This window comes from Carcharhinus amblyrhynchos, chromosome 6 (genome assembly GCF_965287045.1).
Source record: "Carcharhinus amblyrhynchos chromosome 6, sCarAmb.v2.hapA, whole genome shotgun sequence".
NCBI lineage: Eukaryota > Metazoa > Chordata > Chondrichthyes > Carcharhiniformes > Carcharhinidae > Carcharhinus > Carcharhinus amblyrhynchos.
The window spans coordinates 20,543,333-20,562,845 of NC_137329.1; the positions used below are offsets into that span (position 1 = coordinate 20,543,333).

At 40.5% G+C, this 19,513-nt stretch overlaps 1 protein-coding gene across 2 annotated transcripts in view; it reads right to left on the reverse strand.

Moving 5' to 3' along the window:
• elp4 (elongator acetyltransferase complex subunit 4) overlaps nt 1-19,513 on the reverse strand; it is a 304,366-nt gene that overhangs the window by 272,989 nt on the left and 11,864 nt on the right. For both annotated transcript variants that reach the window (XM_080189995.1, XM_080189994.1), the window contains exon 2: nt 9,889-9,924. In XM_080189995.1, coding sequence (XP_080046121.1) covers nt 9,889-9,924 — 36 coding nt within the window. The remainder of the gene's footprint in view (nt 1-9,888; nt 9,925-19,513) is intronic.

Here is a 19,513-nt window from a genome sequence, read left to right on the forward strand (position 1 = left end):
TTCAGTTTAGTTTCAGCTAAATTCATTAGCAGGCGATTTAGAAAGCTAGAGAGGGAACGTGTATTCCAGTTTTGCTGTAAGAAAATCATACCATGGAGTAATGGTTAAGAAAACAAGTGCAGAGAGAAAACGTCCAGCAAGTTAAGGGATTGAAAGAAATTAAGAGAAATTTCAAGCAGTCTGAGGTTGAAGGTACAGTTCAGTTAAGACAGGCAGAGTTGAGAAGGCGGCTGAGACATCAGAAAGATATTGAAGGTGATCTTCAAGATTGCAAGATTTTACTAAAATTTGGAGGCATTATTTTAAATAATCATGAAAATCAGTGGCTGGACCTCAGAGTTTGTGTAAAAGCCTTTAAGACAAAATAAATCCTGAAGACGGAGGTGTAAAATCTGAAAATGAAATTTTGATGGGAGCCGTTGAGAGAAAACACTGTTTCAAAGAAGATTTGAGAGCATATCTTTTTGAAAGCAGAATCTGAAATTACTTGTGCGGAAGCTGGAGTTTAGTGAGGCAAGGTGGCTCAATGTATACAAGTCATCTGTGGGACAGATTTTGAGGAGAATGCAGACATTCACTTGGGTTGGGTGGTGTGTGACCGTAGTCAACTCATGTTTAAAGGGTCTGTGTTTCCTGAGACCATTATCATCTAAGATATACTTTGTAACCCATGTCAACCTTAAAATCTGTGTATGTTTGTGAAGCTGGGGAAAAGTAAAGGAGTATTGTAATCAACCTTTTCATGTTTAATTTTTTTTTCTGATTGCTGAAACTAATTAGTGGTCCTGTGACTCGGTTTCTTTCGCGTTTTCTTAAAAGTTATGGTCTTTTGAGCCAGGGCTCCATTCTGGGACCTTCCCATCCAGTTAGAACACCAACTGGGACTTTCACAAAATGTTAATTTGCTAAACCATACATCTGACTTCACCAAATGCAGCAAACACTGGATTTATTTCACCTCCATTAGGTTGAAACCTACAATTTAGAGCGTACATTTATGAAGCATTTTAGGACTTTTACTCATTTATTAATGTATTTAGTTCATAAAAAATGCCTCAGCTTAATCTTTTAAAAGTAACATTGCATTAACATAAGAATGCTTCAAAAGAACAAGAAATACTTCCTCCCAGTGAAGTGAGTTAGTATTCACTTCCGTCTCAAATGATTTGCTCCATTTGAAAATCCCTAAATTACAAAACTCACGAAACTCATGTTTCAATCTCAAAGCTACTTTATGTTCATGATCATATGTATTGTAAACTAGCATCATTATATTGTACAACCAATTTAATGACAAAAGGCTCTTTTCTTTCCCTGGATTTGCTGTTGGCTGTTATAAAGAAAGAAGTTCATTTATCGCTTCTGTTCCCTTCAGGCATTCTTAATTCTTAAGTGTAATTTGCCACTGAAAAGCACCTGTAAATGGTAGATTTAAGGCAGTGATTGAAGGGAGAGCAGGAGTAATTCTGATTATGTAATTACACAAGTCTTTGAGATACAGAATAATGAATACTTAGGAATTATGACAGAGCTGAAATTTTTATTTTGGTTGATGATGTGCGCGGAGATACCTGGATTTTCTATTAAGTATCAATCTATAGTCACTCTACTACGATCCCTTCCATTCCAAAACACTGATTCAATTGTTGTAACCAATGAAAAAACATGCAGAATCTCAACTGGCATACCATCAGTTTCTTGGCAGACATGAAGACATTCTGTAATTGCGATGTCACCTAGAATCATCAGGTGGAAGATGGACTTCAGAAAGTGAAACAGACACACAACAGTTATGATATAGTTCTGAACATATGATGTTTTGCTTAGCCAAAAGCTACTATAATAATTCATTTGTAAGCATGAGTTTGAAACTTACCCCCAAGTAATAAAAATCAATTGTATATGTATAACCATGTACAGTTCTTAAAATGCTACATTCTGGATCCGTTCCAGCAATGAACATACTGAACTCCCAATAGGCATCTCTGGAGGATTTCAGTACTGAAGCAAACTAATAGTTTAATAACACTCAAATTCACTATTACTCGATTAAATTAACCAGCTAATGCATTTGGAAGGTTAAGCACAATAATTCCTCCATCGAAACTAATTTGAGGAACGGTGGAATTGATTGAAGAGGAAGTTTAGTCACTAAAGTGTAATGTTTCGTGAAAAGGTGAGCACAGCACTGCATGACCTTCTGCAATGCACCTGAGCTTGCAAGACAGCAGAATAACAACATACTAAGAATAGGAAAACATGAGGTGCGTTGGAGGACATTGATAATTAATGTTCAAATGAGTTTAAAGAACCTGGTAACCAGGAACTTAGCAATGTTTCAGATAAAACTTATATAAGCAAAACTTGCAATCAATTTTAATGCCTTCTTTTGGGTGTGGTTAGGAAGGACAGATATCCTAATTTACCTTGTCCTTTTTTCCAACCTTGACCACTTTTGGCCTTGATGCTTAATTTGGATTTTTCAGTAAAAACAAAAATCACTTTGTTGCTTGCAATTTTATCCCTTCCCCCTAACGTGAGTCTCGAAATACTGTCCATCATCATTAAAGACTTAGGTCTACTCCCTAGTTTTCCCCATGTAACTCAAATAAAATGCAATAAAATATGGGCATGTGTCCTGGATTGTGGACAAGCAGCTAACCTCGACCAAGCATGAAGTCAGAGGTTCACAACACAGACAACAGCCCTTCAGCCCAACCTATACATGCTGTCCCTTTTTTCTAAACCAAACTAGTCCCAATTGCCCACATTTGGCCTCTATACCCATCATACCCATGCAACTGTCTAAATGCTTTTTAAAAGACAAAATCATACCTGCCTCTACTACGACCTCTGGCAGTTTGCTGCAGACACTTATCATCTTCTGTGTGAAACAACTGACCCTCTGGACCATTTCATATCTCTCCCCTCTCACCTTAAACCTATGCGCTCTAGTTTTAGACTCCCCTCCCTTTGGGAAAAGATGTTGATTATCTACCTTATCTGTGCCCCTCATTATTTTACAGCCCTCTTAAAAGATCACTCCTAAGCCTCCTACGCTCCAGGGAAAACTGTCCCAGTCTATCCAGCCTCTCCTCATAACTCAAACCATCAAGTCCCAGTAGCATCTTAGTAAATCTTTTCTGCACTCTTTCTGGTTTAATAATATCCCTTCTACAATAGGATGACCAGAATTGTACAAATCATTCCAAGTTCCATAGTTGCAGAAGTGAGACAGGTAACTAAGCTATGGAAGGACTCTTATAAATTCACATCCTACTTCTTGAAGGTGGAGCAGATTGTCCAACTGCTGTTGTACTTGAAACAAACATAAAACAATAGCCTGTAATTTCATATTAGAGATCAAGGGTTTCAAAACAGATTTTAGTTTCATTCCATGACCCCCTAGAAAGAAACATGTCGGTTGAACACTGAATATGAGTGACTCAATTTCACTTATACAAACAGAACTTCTATTAAATTCAGCTGATTTCATAAAATACAGTGTTTAATTTTTATTTCACTAATGACTGAACAATTTTACGTGCCAGTGATGCGATACTTTACTGCAGTGGCATTAAAACCACTGCAATGCAGTGAATAATCACTTAAAGCAATGGCTGATCCATCAAGCATGTTTCCAAACACATTCAAAATCAAGATGAGTCATCCGTAGAATCGATGTGTTATCAAAGCATCGAAAGCATGCAACTGACATCCATGTGGAAAAAAACTATGGTGCCTTTAGTTGTGGATAATTTCATGCATAAAAGAACTTTCAGAATGTACTACCACTAGAAGCCTAAATTTATGTGAAATCATTCTTCAAATTATTCCTTACTATGATTATATTAAGCATATGTTTTCTATATAAAGTTGCGACACCAACTGAAAATCCTGCTTCACAATTCACATGCAAGGAACAAAATAAAGTTTGTGAAAACCAAAACCACATTAACAAAAAACAGAATAAAATGCCTACATAAACTATCAAATGCTAACAGATAGATGTGGAAAATGAATTAGTCCACCTTAGAATTTATCTACTTGTCGCTTTGTCTACTGAAATTACTAGCTTAACTGTCCTGGCAAACAAACTTTTATTTGGTAAAAGGAAGCATATTATATGGCAAAAAGAAATAAATCTAGTGCAAATATTCAACAATACACACTGTATTAAAAATAAGCCTAACAGGAGACATTTTTCTACATAGGAAACATCATTCTTTAACTATACTGTGAAGCATTTGGCATTTATAATTAAGAAGTATTTGAAGTGCACGCAAAATTCTGTTCAAGGAAATCTCTACTTTCATGTCGAAATCTAGCATACAAGGGCCAATTGTTCCCTCCAGAATGTGGCACTTGGTACCATAATTTAAAGTCAGTCAGTAAAAAGTCCAAGAAAATAAATTTAAAGGGCTGTAAGGAAATAGAATGCACTGTCCAGTAGATAATAGACACAAAATCAACTGAGGTGTTTCAAATGATGATAGATACCATCCTACGAATTAAGATCAAGGAATGCAGGAAGGGTACAAAATTGGAATTAAAAAGATACAGCTGCCATGACTAACTACCTGGTCAAGCAGGTTTGATGGGCCAAATAATCTGTTCTCATTCATACATTATCATGAGGTGGCAATGAAATTATGGCTGGATTAGTAATCTAGACACAGAGTAATTTCTGTGAATTTGGGTTCGAATAACATCATAGCAGGTGGGATCTGAAATTAAAAGTCTAACAATGACCATGAAACCATTGCCGATTGTCGTATAAAACTAATGTCCTTTAGGGAAGGAAATCATGTCCTGTCCCAGTGGCAGGACAGACCTAGCGAAGATGGTGTCACAATTGCCCTGGGAGTCCTCAACATCAACTCGGGACCATGAACTCCCTTTTCATTAGATCAAGCATGGACAAGGAAACCTGCTGATTACCACATACCGCCCTCTTCAGCTGATGAATCAGTATTCCTTCATGTTGAACACTATTTAGAACAAACAGTCAAAGTAGCATGGGTGCATAACATATTCTGGGTGAGGGGCTTCATTGTCTATCACCAAGTTTGCCTTGGTAGCATCACCACAGACTGAGTTAGTTGAGAGTCCTAACAAACGTAACTGCTAAACTGGGTCCTCATCCTCACTAACCTGCCTACCGCAAATGTCTCTACCCATGACAGTAGTGATAGGAGTGACCACCATCCAATCCTTGTGGAGACAAAGTCACATCTTGACATTGAGGATACCCCCACTGCATTGTCGACTTAACTTTGAACACATCTAGCAACTAAAAACTGGGTATTCATGAGGTGCTGTGGGCCATTAGCAGCAACAGAACTATGCTCAACCACAATCTGTAACCTCATGGCCCAGCACATCCCCAATCACACTATTACCACTAGTCCTGGTTCAATAAAAAGAGTGCAGGAAGGCATGCCAGTAACAGCACTAGGCATACCTAAAAATGAGGCGTCAGCCTGGTAAAGTCAACTGTCAACTTGCATGCTAAACAGCATAGAAGTAGGGAGGTCTTGCTGCAGCTGTATAGGGCGCTGGTGAGGCTGCAGCTGGAGTACTGTGTGCAGTTTTGGTTGCCACACTTACACAAGGACATTTTGGCCTTGGAGGGAGTGCAGAGGAGGTTTACTAGGCTGATACCGGAGTTGAGGGGGTTGAACTATGAGGAGAGGCTGAATAAACTAGGCTTGTACTCGTTAGAGTTTAGAAGAATGAGGGGAGATCTCATTGAGACGTATAAGATGTTGAATGGGATGGATAGGATAGAGGTGGAGAGGCTCTTCCCGCTCAGAAAGGACAGTAGGACTAGAGGGCACAGCCTCAGGATAAAGGGGGGGCGGTTTAGAACGGAGTGGTGAATCTCTGGAATTCTCTGCCCGTTGAAGTGGTGGAGGCTGCCTCGCTAAATATTTTTAAGACGTGGGTTGATAGGTTTTTGATAGGCAAGGAGATTAAGGGTTATGGGGAGAGGGTGGGAATGTGGAACTGAGCCACGACAGATCAGCCATGATCTTATTGAATGGCGGGGCAGGCTCAAAGGGCTAGATGGCCTACTCCTGCTCCTATTTCTTATGTTCTTATAAGTAGCACATGATATACAAAAGCTATACGATCCCACAACCAATGGATCAAATCTAAATTTTGCAGTCCTAAGGTATCCACCAGCAGAAGGTTTCACATATATCCCCGTCCTCAATGATGGGGAGCAGAGCACAACAATACAAAAGCATCTGTAACAATCTTCAGACAGAAGTGTCGAGTGGATGATCCATCTTGGCATCCTCTGAAAATCCCCAGTATTATAGGTGCCAGTATCCAGCCAATTAGATTGACTCCACCTGATATCAGGAAATGGCTGATTGTACACTGTAAAGGCTATAGGCCCTGACAATATTCTGTCAACAGTACTGAAGACTTGTGCTCCAGAAATTCTTGCACCCCTAGTCAAGCTATACAATACATCTATAACACTGGCAGCTACCCAGCAATGTGGAAAATTGCTCAGGTATATCCTGTACACAAAAGCAGAACAAATCCAACCAGGGCAATTACCATCGCATCAGTCTACTCTTGATTATGGAAGGGTTCATCAACAGTGCAATCAAGCAGCACTTGCTTCACGATAAGCTGCTCACCAACACTCGATAAAGATTCCACCAGGATCACTCAGTCCCTGACCTAATTACAGCCTTGGTTCAAACAAAAAAGTGAATGCTCTTGACATCAAGGCCGCATGTGACTGAATGGGCATCATGGGGCCCTGGCAAAACTAGAGTCAATGGAAATCAGAGGGAAAACTCTTCGCAGGCTGTACTCATACTAGCACAAAAGAAGATGGTTATGGTTGTTGGAGTCAGTCACCTCAACTTCAGCACATCACTATAGGAGTTCCTCGGGAGCATCCTGGGTCCAACTATCTTCAGCTGCTTCTTCATTGACTTTCCTTTCATCATAATGTCAGAAGTGGGGATGTTTGCTGATGATTACACAATGTTTAGTACCATTCACGACTCCTCAGATACTGAAGCAGTCCATGTCCAAATGCAACAAGACTCTGGACAACATCCTGACTGGCCAACAAGAGGCATGTAACATTCATGCCACAAAAGTGCCAGGCAATGACCATCTCCAACAAGAGAGAATCTAACCATTGTCCCATAACATTCAATGGCATTACCATTGAATCCCCTACTATCAACATTTTGGGAATTACCATTTTTGGGAGTTACCATTTACCACATAAATACTTTGGCTACAAGAGCAGGTTAGAGACTAGGAATCCTGCGGCAACTAACTTACCTCCTGACTCCCCAAAGCCTATCCTTAATCACAAGTCAGCAGAGTGATGGAATACTCTCCCCTTGCCTGGATAAGCACAGCTCCAACAACACTCAAGAAACTTGACACCAAAGACAAAGCAGCCCGCTTCATTGGAATCCCTTCCACAATCATTCACTCCCTCCACCATCATGCACAGGAGCAGCAGTGTTACCATCTTGCAAGAGGCACTGCAGGAACTCACCAAGGCTCCTTTGACTGCACCTTCCAAATGCATGACCATTGCCATTTAGAAGTACAATGGTAACAGATACATGGATCACCAAGTTTCCCTCCAAGACACTCACCATCCTGACTTGGAAAGATATTGCCATTTCTTCACTGTGAAATCCCTCCCTCACAGCACTATGGATTAACTATAACAAATGGACTACAGCAGTTAAAGAAGGCAGCACCACTTTCTCTAAGGCAATTAGGGCTAGGCAATGAAGGCTGACCTAGCCAGTGACACCCACATCCCATGACTGAATAAGAAATAAATCCTTGCATCGTTGTGCAATTTGATTGCTTGTTCTAAGAGGATTTTTGAAACACATCTATATCAAAGAGTTTCCTTTTAGATTATATTCAGTTCAGAACAGGTTAAATCCATACAACACACAAGCTACCTGGACAAACATAAGCATCTTTCAGAAGTATGTTAACTTCAGCTGCCAGTTAATTTTCCATTTTAGTAACATTCAGGGGCAACATGTTGGTCCTATTTATTTGAGCACAGTTAGAAATAGGAGCAACTGCCAGGTCCACACATTAGGTTACAGATTTGACTGGCACCTCAGCTGGCCAATCCCTGATACGCAGAGCTGGAGGGTTAGGTTTTTGACTTCCTGTCTAGCTGATGCATAATTTGAAATAACATGAAGCAAAAACAGGATGATGTCTGTTCTACCAATAAGGCCACATAGTTTCATAGATTTCCTGATCTGTGGGATGGATTTAGAACATAGTCACAGTACTTCCTACTACTACAGGACTGCTATGGATTGAAATGTGGTGCTTGTTCACACAAAAATGAATTGCACAATCCTGCAATGGTTGCTGCAGCACCACCACTGGCAGTAAAGTATAATTACAACATAAGTTTACATTGATAGATGTTAACATAGAAATTTAGAACGTGAACTGAAAAATGTGCATGTACAAAATGGAAACTCAATTAGGTTGGTATGTATTGGTATAATTATTCCTGTCTTCTGAGTCTACTTCACCTGATTACTTTGCTTCGTCTTTATCTCTATGTACTTTGTCATGGGATAATGGCTGGTAATTTGATTTATTGTCACATGTATTGGGATACAGTTTCTTGTGCACTATACAGACAAAATATACCATTCATAGAGTAAAGGAAAGGAGAGGGTGAAGAATATACTGTTACAATCACAGCTAGGGTGTACAGAAAGATCAAACTTAATGTAATGTCAGCCCATTCAAAAGTTTGATGGCAACAAGGAAGAAACTGTTTGAGGTCAGTTGGTATGTGACCCCAGACATTTGTATCTTTTTCCCAGTGGAAAAAGATGGAGGAGAGTATGGGGCCCTTGATTATGCTGGCTGCTTTTCCGAGGCAGCACAAAGTGTATTTGCAAAAGGAATACAGCTTAAATATTGAATATTCTTTCAATTAAGATTTACACAATACAGTACCATTAGTAGGGAAATGTGTTACTGCTGTAATGTTTTACGAACTTCAATTCCTTTTACCATTTTGCTCTTACCTAGGTCATTTTCTTCCATTTTAGTAAAATTGCATGCTTCTGCCTCTATTCTCCTCTGACTGAAATGTGCCTTCCTCACTTTGAGTTTCACCTCTCTAACACTCTAAGACAGGCACCAAGCTTCAGTGTTCCATAAATTTTTAAATTATTCAAAATCCCACAGCACATTTCTCACCTCTTTAAATTTCTGCACTTGTAACATCCCAAGACTCATTAACTCCTCAGATTTCCAGAAATCTGAAGCATTTTCATCTGTTTTCAAATTTTTCTAGGTACTGCCTCCACTCTAAACTGCCTCCTTTCTTGGAAAGCAATGATGTTGAGCAATACAGAAATATACGATAAGAAAGAAAGCATTGCAGCAAAAGAATTGCTTTCTTATTCAGAACTGTAAAGCACCAAAAATCCACCAACTCCTTTTCAACCTATGTACATAGGGTCATAACTGCTCTATCAGTTTGTGGCTATGCCTTTAGTTGACTGGAATTCCCTTCTTTAGCCTTTCTTCTCCATTAAAGCACTCATTGAAGTCTATCTCTTTGACCAAGTTTTTGGTCTCCTATCCTAAAAGTTCACATGGCTCAGTAATTTTTTTTAATATAATGCTTCTGTGAAGCATCTTGAGACATTTTACTACTTTAAAAGCAATATAGCATCAATGTGGAGTGACTGGTGCATATTATTGGTGCATTACAAGATTTAACAAAGATAAAAGACCTAATTATTTGGTTGATCCAAATATTAAGTGGACATTTTAATTAAGCCTCCATACAGTGATGGGGAGCTTTTAAAAATGCTATATTTCACTTACCAACAAGAAGAAGAGTTCCAACTGCCAGGCCTCCTCCTAAAAAGAAATTAATATTATTAAATCATTTTCAAAGTGCCCTCAATAATCCAAAGATTTTAAAATGGCGAACAGAATTTGGTTCACAAATGACACTGTGGACAGTTTTTACTGTGTATCATACAAATCTTACATAAAGGAAATCCTCAATAAAGGATGCGAATGGAAAATCACAAAGAATATTTTCCAGAGGATGTTGCTGTCATTAAAAAGTTGATGGCAAATTGATGAAAAGGCAGAAGGAAAACATGGTCATATTATGAAATAGGCAAGTTTAACAGCAAAGGCTGGGGTGTGAAAACTAGAAAATGTGGAGGCGCTACTTGTCCATAGGGCATAGGAGATAGACAGTGGGGTGGGGGCATAAAGGATGAGAAAAAGAAAATGAGAGGAAATAGAGAGATCATACATTTATTAGGCCTTTGTGCTCATTGCAAAATTTACTTGTGTATTGTTGAAAATTACACTTGGGAGTCCTAGGACAGCACTGGAAAAGATACAAAAGCTTGTTCTTGTGCATGTCCCCAAGCATGTATACTGAAAGAATATGGCAGATACTAAAGCAATTCCAACAGATCTTTGATCTTGATGTTATTTGCTAACCTAGAAATTATACTCAAAATGTTTGACTTGAGAACAAGGAAAATTTTTTCATGTGATTACATAACAATTAATCCTAACAAACAGAGGTGGCAGTGCTTTCTTTGAACCAAATCCCCTGCCCCCACCACCCCACAAGTTCCATTGCTGCAATTATGCTTGATTGAGCTACTTCAGGACAAAAATATAATACTTCTTTCAGCAATGAGTCATGCAGTTAACATAAATTTTTAACTCCGTGACTCAACTAACACACACCAAAGAAGATAGCAACCGATGATTAACATGAAGAAGTGCTATGTGGAAATAAAACCTACACTTATTTCTTCAATTCCTGATTTCATAGGTTAAAAGTTTTGCAATAATTGATGAATAATATAATTAAACCCAACGCACGTCATAGATGGGCTGACAATATTGTACCATTTACTGCAACACCAACAAAAGAAACTAATTATAAACAGACAACTTAGTGACATAAAGGAATGATGTTTAATCGTTGTGCTACAAAATATTGGCACAATGGAAGAAAAAGACATCAGAAGCCCCATTCATGCAGATCATCATTCAGCTGCAATACTCAATAGATGTTAGCTCTTGCTCAGTCATAGCACTCTTGGCTGAGCCAGAAGGCTGTAAGGTTAAATCCCACTCCAGTGACTTGAGCAGATAATCCAAGTTGACACACCAGAGCAGTGCTGTGTTAGGTGAAGTCTTTCGGATGGGTTGTTAAACCAAGGTCCTGTCTGCCCTCTTAGGCGGACACAAAAGATCCCACAGCACTATTTCAAAGATGAGCAGGGGCATTTCCCACACTGTCCTGGACAACATTTATGTCTCAAACAACACCTAAAGAAACAGATTTTTTGGTCGCTACAAAGTTTGTAGGACTTGCTGGGAACAAATTGGTAACCATGCCTTCTACAATACAACCATGACTAAGTTTCAGGGAAGTACTTAACTGGCTGTCAAACACTTTGCGGCATACTGTGATCATGAAAGGTGCTAGAGAAATGCAATTGTTTTCTTCTCTTTTGAATCATTACTCTCAAGGGAGGATATTCAACATGATAGTTTCTCACCGAAACACAGAATTCTGCATACGTCATTGTTATACCAGGCCAACAAACTGATCTTTGCTGGAATGTTCTCTCCACCCTTCACCAGGGCTCCTTCGACAGCACCTTCTAAACCAGCAATCTTTACCACCTAGAAGGACAAGGTGCATGGGAACACTATCACTGACAAGATGATCCCCTCCAAGCCACACACTATCCTGACATGAACTATATAGTAAGAAGTCTCATAACACCAGGTTAAAGTCCAACAGGTTTATTTAGTAGCAAAAGCCATTAGCTTTTGGAGCACTGTCCCTTCATTAGATGAGTGGGAGTTCTATTCACAAACAGGGCATATAAAGACACAAACTCAATTTACAAAATAATGATCGGAATGTGAGTTTTTACAGGTGAAAAAGTCTTAAAGGTACAGACAATGTTAGTTAGAGAGAGCTTTAAGCACAGGTTAAAGAGATGCGTTTGTCTCCAGACAGGACAGTTAGTGAGATTTTGCAAACCCAGGAAAGTCATGGGGCTTACAGATAGTGTGACATGAACCCAAGATCCTGGTTGAGGCCGTCCTCATGTGTGCAGAACTTGGCTATCAGTCCCTGCTCAGCAACTCTGCATTGTCACGTGTCGTGAAGGCCACCTTGGAGAATGCTTACCTGAAGATCAGGGGTCGAATGCCATGGGCATTCGAATAGTAATTTAGAGAACAAAAGGTACAAACCTTCACAAACATGATTTTGCTTGCCATCTTTCTGTCTGATAGAGATGCCAATTAGTCATTTAGTATATAACAAAAACTCTGTTCCTCCTCAAATGTGAATCTCCTCAAACTTAGAACCTCCAAAAACATTCAGAATCCAAGCTAAATCTGCAAAGTACTGCAGCATGGTGGAAGACCCTTCCCTGTTCCTTACTTGGATTTTGAAACATACATGTAGGAAACAATGAAAAGTCCTGCAAGAATCACATGCACTACAAATAGTTTCAAAGAAACATAATGTAGCATTGTGATGATAGTGATCAATCACATCCTGTAACTTCATCACTTCCGAACCCTAATGAAACACCTGATCCAACGTGGTGAGCTCATCATCTACACAAAAAATAGCGAATCAATATTTAGACATTCCCTATCCGGCTTGGACATAAGCTCGGTAACTGAAATCCCTCATCCCTAGAAGCACTCATGTTTGTAACTAACAAAATAATGATTGGAGCAAATTTAGTGTATTTTTATTGTTCCCTATAACTTTTCCTCACAGGTGCCAGATGTGACTCAGTTGGTAACTGTAGTATAAGGGTGTTTGGCACAACAAGGGACTGAAGAATAGTATGAGGTAGAGAGACAGATGACAGCAGAGTGGCGCAGGGACAGTCTGAGCATCATCTGCATAACGCTGGCACTTAGGAGTGTATCTTGGAGACACAGATATGGTTGCGTGTACGACAATAAAGTGCTTACGTTCAAAGACACAAGCCTCCAGACCTTTTAACGAAACACCAATCAACCATACAACATGATAACAGCAGTGCCATGGACCCCAAAATCCCAAGGCAGCTAATGAATGAACAGCAGCTCAACAGAAGCTGGATAAGAAACATAGAACCTCAAAGCATGAGAAACTAAAGGAACTGCAGCCTGATCTGAGCAAAATGCACTTGAAGCAAAGACACAGCTGGAGATTGTCTTAAAAGAAGCCCCATTAAGAATGTGGAGGCAGAAGAGCAGAATAAAAATCCACTGTGCAGCTAAAGGACTCTTCAAGAGCACAAAGAGAGCCATTGACTCTGTGTTCAATTAGATTTGGCAAAGGACTGTGCCAGATCACAAAAAGGGTAAGCAAAGTTCAGAAAAGGGCTGAACTTACCTTTTAAAAATAGTCAGGGTAATAATCAGGCAGAGCATACTGATTGTTTAACCAGCACAATTTTAAGAAGGCTGTGGCCGAGTCTGTTAGTGCCATGCCGCATGGCAGCTAAGCTAAAATAAATGAAAGAAGTGTTTTTAAACAACAGCCAGAGCTTAAGTGTTGGCCTGAGGATTCAGATGATCTCCTACAGAACTGCTTTGAATCAGTGGACTAGTCAATATTTAAAAACTCAGCAACCAACCTGAATGAGTAACTGACTTCATTCACAAGTGTATAGAAAACAAAGAAGCAAATACGTGCGTTTGCCAACCAGAAACTATGGACAAACAGGGATATCCTTCGATTTGATTTATTATTGTCACATGTATTAGCATACAGTGAAAAGTATTGCTTCTGGCGCGCTATTCAGACAAAGCATATCATTCATTGAGAAGGAAACAAGAAAGTGCAGAATACAGTGTTACAATCATAGCTGGGATATAGAGAAATATAATACAGCTTAATATAAAGTAGATCCATTCAAAAGTCTGACAGCAGCAGGGAAGAAGCTGTCCTAGAGTCAGTTGGTACATTACCTCAAACTTTTGTACCTTTTTCTCAACGGAAGAAGGTGAAAGAGAGAATGTCTGTGTGCATGGGGTGTTTAATTATGCTGGCTGCTTTCTGTGGCAGTGAGAAATGTAGTAAAGACAATGGATGGGAAGCTGGCTTAGTGATGGATTGGGCTTTGTTCATGACCCTTTGTAGTTTTTTGCAGTCTTGGACAGAGTGGGAGCCATATTAAGCTGTGATACAACCAGAAAAGAATGCTTTCTATGATACATCTGTAAAGGTTGGTGAGTAGCTGACATGCCAAGTTTCCTTAGACTTCTAAGAAAGCAGTGGCATTGATAGGTTTTTTAACTAGTGTTGGCATGGGGGGACCAGGACAGGTTGATGTTGATCTGGACTCCTAAAAGCCTGAAGCTCTCGACTCTTTCTATTTCATCCTGTTGATGTAGACAGGAGCATGTTCTCTTCAATGCTTCCTGAAGTTGATGACAATCTCCCTCATTTTGTCGACACTGAGGGTGAGATTATTGTCGCCACACCAGTTCACTAGAGTCTCTATCTCATTCCTGTGCCCTGTTGCATCATTGTTTGAGATCCAACCCACTACGGTGATGTTGTCAGCAAACTTGAAAATCGAATTAGAGAGGCTGGAATTGATTTGTGCCATGACTGTCCTTTTGAAGCACTTCTTAGAGCCACAGGACGATAGTCATTAAGGCACACTGCCTGGCTTTTCTTAGTCACCGGTATGATGGTCGCCTTCCTGAAGTGTATACGGACCTCAGATTGTTGTAAAGAGAGGTTGAAGATGTCTGTGAAACCCCTCCTAGCTGATCCATACAAGATCCGAGTGCTCATTTGGATACCCTAGCTGGGCCTGTCGCTTTCCATGGGTTGACCTTCAAGAAAGCTGCTCTGACATTTGCAATGGTGACCCTAGATACAGGTTCATTCAAGGCTTCCAGGATGGAAGGCATGCTCTTGCTGACCTCTTGCTCAAAATGGGTGTAGACTGTACTGAGCTCATCAGGGAGGGGTGCGTTAGAACCAGCGATTTTACATGCCTTCATCTTGTAGTCTGTTATGTCTTGCAGACCTCGCCACAGTCGGCGATGGTCTGTGTGGCTAGTCTGGGACTCTAGCTTGGTCCGGTACTGCCTTTTGGCATCTTTGCTGGATCTCCTTAGATCGCATCCGGCTTTCTTCTACAGGTCAGTGTCACCTGACTTGAAAGCCTCTGACCTGGACTTTAGCAAGTAGTGGATATCCCTGTTCATCCATGGTTTCCAGTTGGGGAACACACAGATTTGCTTCTTTGGCACACAGTGTTCTACACGCTAATGAAGTCAGTTATTGTAATGGCGTACTCTTTCAGGCTGGTTGCAGAGCTTTTAAATACTGAACAGTCCACTGACTCCAAGCAGTCCTGTAGAAGATCATCTGATTCCTCATACCAACATTGTACAACTTTCTTTGATAGATTCTCCTGCTTCAGTTTTTGCTTGAAAGCCAGGAATAGGAGCACAGCCTTGTGGTCTGATTTGCCAAACTGTGGTGGGCGATAGAGCAGTAGACATGTTTGATATTTGTGTAGCAGCAGGTCTAGGATGTTTGAGCCTCTGGTGGAACAGGAGACGTGGTGATGGTAACTTGGTAGGGTGTTCTTGAGCTTGGCCTGATTGAAGTCACTGGCCACGATGAACAAGATCTCAAGATATTTTGTCTCAAGGCTATTTGTGGCGGTGTATATTTTGTCCAGCATGATCTTCACATTCACATGGGGTGGGATGTCAGAATAATGGAGGTGAACTCCCATGGAAGGTAGTACAGACAGCATATTAGTGTCAGGTATTCTAGATTTGGGGAGCAGAAACTTGCCAATAATGCTACATCTAGGCAGCATGAGGTATTGATTAGGAAGCAGACCCCACCTCCCCTAGCCGTGCCTGAGGCTGCTGTACAGTCCATTTGATGGATTGAGAAGTCCTCTGGTTGTAGGTGCAGTTCAGTGAAGCAAGACTGAGCCATGACTCTGTGAAACAGAGTACACAGCAGTCCCCCGGTTCTCTTTGGACAGTGAGTCTGGTTCTAAGTTTGTCTTGCTTACTTTCCAGAGATTGGACATTTGCAAGCAGTAAGCTAGGGAGGGGAGCCTTGGAAACACATTGTTTCACTCTTACCTGCAGGCTTACATGTTTTCCACACTTCCTGGAGTGTCTGCTTCTTTTCGAGCCTGGGAGTAGTTCAGGATATAGTTGTGTCCAATGAGGTTCATCGCTCTGGTCGGTGTTTGGATGGAGGATTTGTTGCCTTGCTTGTGGTTCCTGTGTCAGTAGATAGGTCTGCATAGTCCGGCTGTGGCTTGGCTTTGCTGCTCGGTGGATATCTAGGCCATGCTCGACTGCTTGCTGAAGTCCAGACCTGAAGCATTCAAGTCAAATGACCCTGATTTATGCAAGAAATCCAGGTATGATCTATGGAGATCCATCAAAGATGCCGAAAGACAGTACTGGACCAAGCTAAAGTCCTTGGCTAGCCACACGGACTTCTACCGACTATGGCAAGGTCTGCAAGACATAACAGGTTACAAGATGAAGGCATTTAGAATTGTCGGCACCAATGCACTCCTTCCAGATGAGCTCAGCATATTCTATGACCATTTTGAGAAAAAGGTCAGTGATAGTACGCCCTCCACGCCGGAAGCTTTGGCTGAATCATATTCGAGGTCACCATTGCAGATGTCAGATCAGCCTTCTTGAAAGTCAACCCATGGAAAGGGACTGGCCTGAATGGGTTATCCAGACGAGCACTCAAATCTTGCACAGGCCAACTGGTGGGGGTGTTCACAGGCATCTTTAACCTCTCTTTACATCAATCTGAGGTCTCTATCTGCTTCAAGAAGACAACTCTCGTTCCTGTACCAAAGAAAAGCCAGGCAGTGTGCCTTAATGATTATCGTCCAGTGGCTCTAACATCCATCATTATGAAGTGCTTTGAAAGGTTAGTCATGGCACAAATCAATTCCAGCCGCCAAATTGGCTGAATCCACTCCTGTTTGCCTATCATTGCAACAGGACCATAGCAGAAGACGTTTCCCTGGCCCTGCAATACCTGGATAACAAAGAAACCTATGTCAAAGTCCTATTTATTGACTACAGCTCAGTCTTCAACACCATTATTCTTACAAAACCCATCTTCCAAACTCTGTGGCTAGGCTCTACCCTCTGCGACCAGGTCCTAGACTTCTTGTCCAGAGAATCTAGTGAACAACGACAATAATATCTCTCTCAATGTCAAAATGAAGGAGCTAGTCATCGACTTCAGGAAGCATGGTGGAGGACAGGCCCCTGTCTACATCAACAGGGATGAAGTGGAACTGTTCGAATACCTCAAGCTTCTCGGTGTGCAGATCAACAACAACCTGTCCTGGTCCCTTGACACTGACACTATAGTTAAGAAAGTCCACCAATGCCTCTACTTTCTCAGAAGATTAAGGAGAATTGGTACATCCACTATCACTCTCACCAACCTTTACAGTTGCACCACAGAAAACATTCTTTCTGATTGTATTACAGCTTAGTCTGGCTTCTGCTCTGTCCAAGGCCACATGAAACTATAAAGGATCATGAACAAAGCCCAATCCATCACACAAATCAGGCTCCCATCCATTGACTTTGTCTACATTTCCCACTGCCTCGGAAAAGCAGCTAGCATAATCAAGGATCCCACACACCCTAGACATACTCTCTTCCACCTTCTTCCATCAGGAAAAACATACAAAAGTCTGATGTCACGTACCAACCGACTCAAGAACGGCTGCTGCCATCAGGCTTTTGAATGGAACTACCTCGTATTAAGTTGATCTTTCTGCACACCCTAGCTATGATTGTAACACTAGATTCTTCACTCTCTCCTTTCCTTCTCTATATGCGGCATGACTTGTCTGTATAGCATTCAAGATACAATACTTTTCACTGTATACCAATACATGTGACAATAATAAATCAAACCAAAATCCCTATTGAGTCTTTAAGTTTTAAAAAGCCAAGCGCCTGGTCCAAATGGCTTGTTTTAAGATTTCTTACAAAATTGATTTATTTGAAAGAATTGGGCCTGTGATCACAGGGGGAGCTGCTGAAATCTAACAAGTGCAGGAAGAGGAGAGCGGATGCTGTGGTGCCATTTTGAATGAAACAAAATTTAAAGCCTACTCCTTTTCTTAAAAATGTGGAGTACAAATTAAACCTACCTGACCAATTTTGACTCATGCAAGGGGAAAATCAGATGCAAAGTTGCAAGTCATGGAGAAGAAAACTTTTAGATTACAGGCTTATATCAGGAATAAGTAGAAAATCAGAGAAAATGCAAGTTAATGCGCTCTTGTACTTGGTGAATTTGCCAACAATATAAGACAGGGTACCAATGAATTTTGTATCATATTTGGTGATATATTAAAAGCTTTTGGTAAGTATTTTAAACTCCAAGTTGTGAACAGCGCAGACCTTAATAATAAAAAAAATACAGCAAAAGGGAAAGGATAACCAAGGGGGAGGGAGATAATACTCAAGTAAAACACAAATTGATTGCTAACCATGTCAGTGCAATGAAGTGCATGAGCCAAAGAGTTCAGTACAAAGGAACAGAGGGTGTGAAGCAGCTGAAAGGCTTAAAAATCAAGCTGTTCGAAAATGCCTATTGTACCCAAACCACAACAGTAGGTGACAGTGCAAAGTTAGCAAGTGAGTGTGAATGAAGGAAAGTTATCCGATTTGACACAAAACAACAAAACCTGCAAAAGGAAAACAAAGCTATTCTACAGGAAAACGTTTGTATCAAAGTTGAATTAGAATAACTCAAGTACAACTAAGCACAGTAGCAGACAGAAAAAATACTCAAAGTCACCACTCTGAAAGACTCAACATGGAGTTAAAAAATGATTTGACTGCTACTTCAGAAAAAGCTGTGTTGAAATTATCAGTAGCAACAAAGCAATGCACTGGAGTGCAGTGTGAGTTGGCAAAGAGGTCAACAAAAAATTAACAGTTTTTAAAATAAATTCATGGTACATGGGCATAGCTGGCTGGCCAGCATTTATTGCCCATCCCTAGTAGCCTGAGGGCAGTTGAGGGTCAAAATGTCGATGGTTTTATGGTCATGAGTAAGTTCTTAATCTCAGATATCTTTTAGATGAATTCAAATCCCTCCATCTGCCATGGTAGGATTTGAACCCCGGTCCCTAGAACATTAGCTGAGTTTCTCGATTAATAGTCGAGCAATAATACCACTAGGCCATTACATATTGAAAGGAAGTTAATTATCCTTCAAGATCAATGTAAAAAGAACATATTACCCTTCACAGCATGAAGAAATTAACAGCAGAATGGAAGAATTGCAGAAGAAAGTCGAGCACACTCTATTGAATTATAAATCAATTCAAGATGAAGCAATTGAGTGTTACGAAGTAAAGCCTGATGAAGGACCTTCACGTGCTATGTG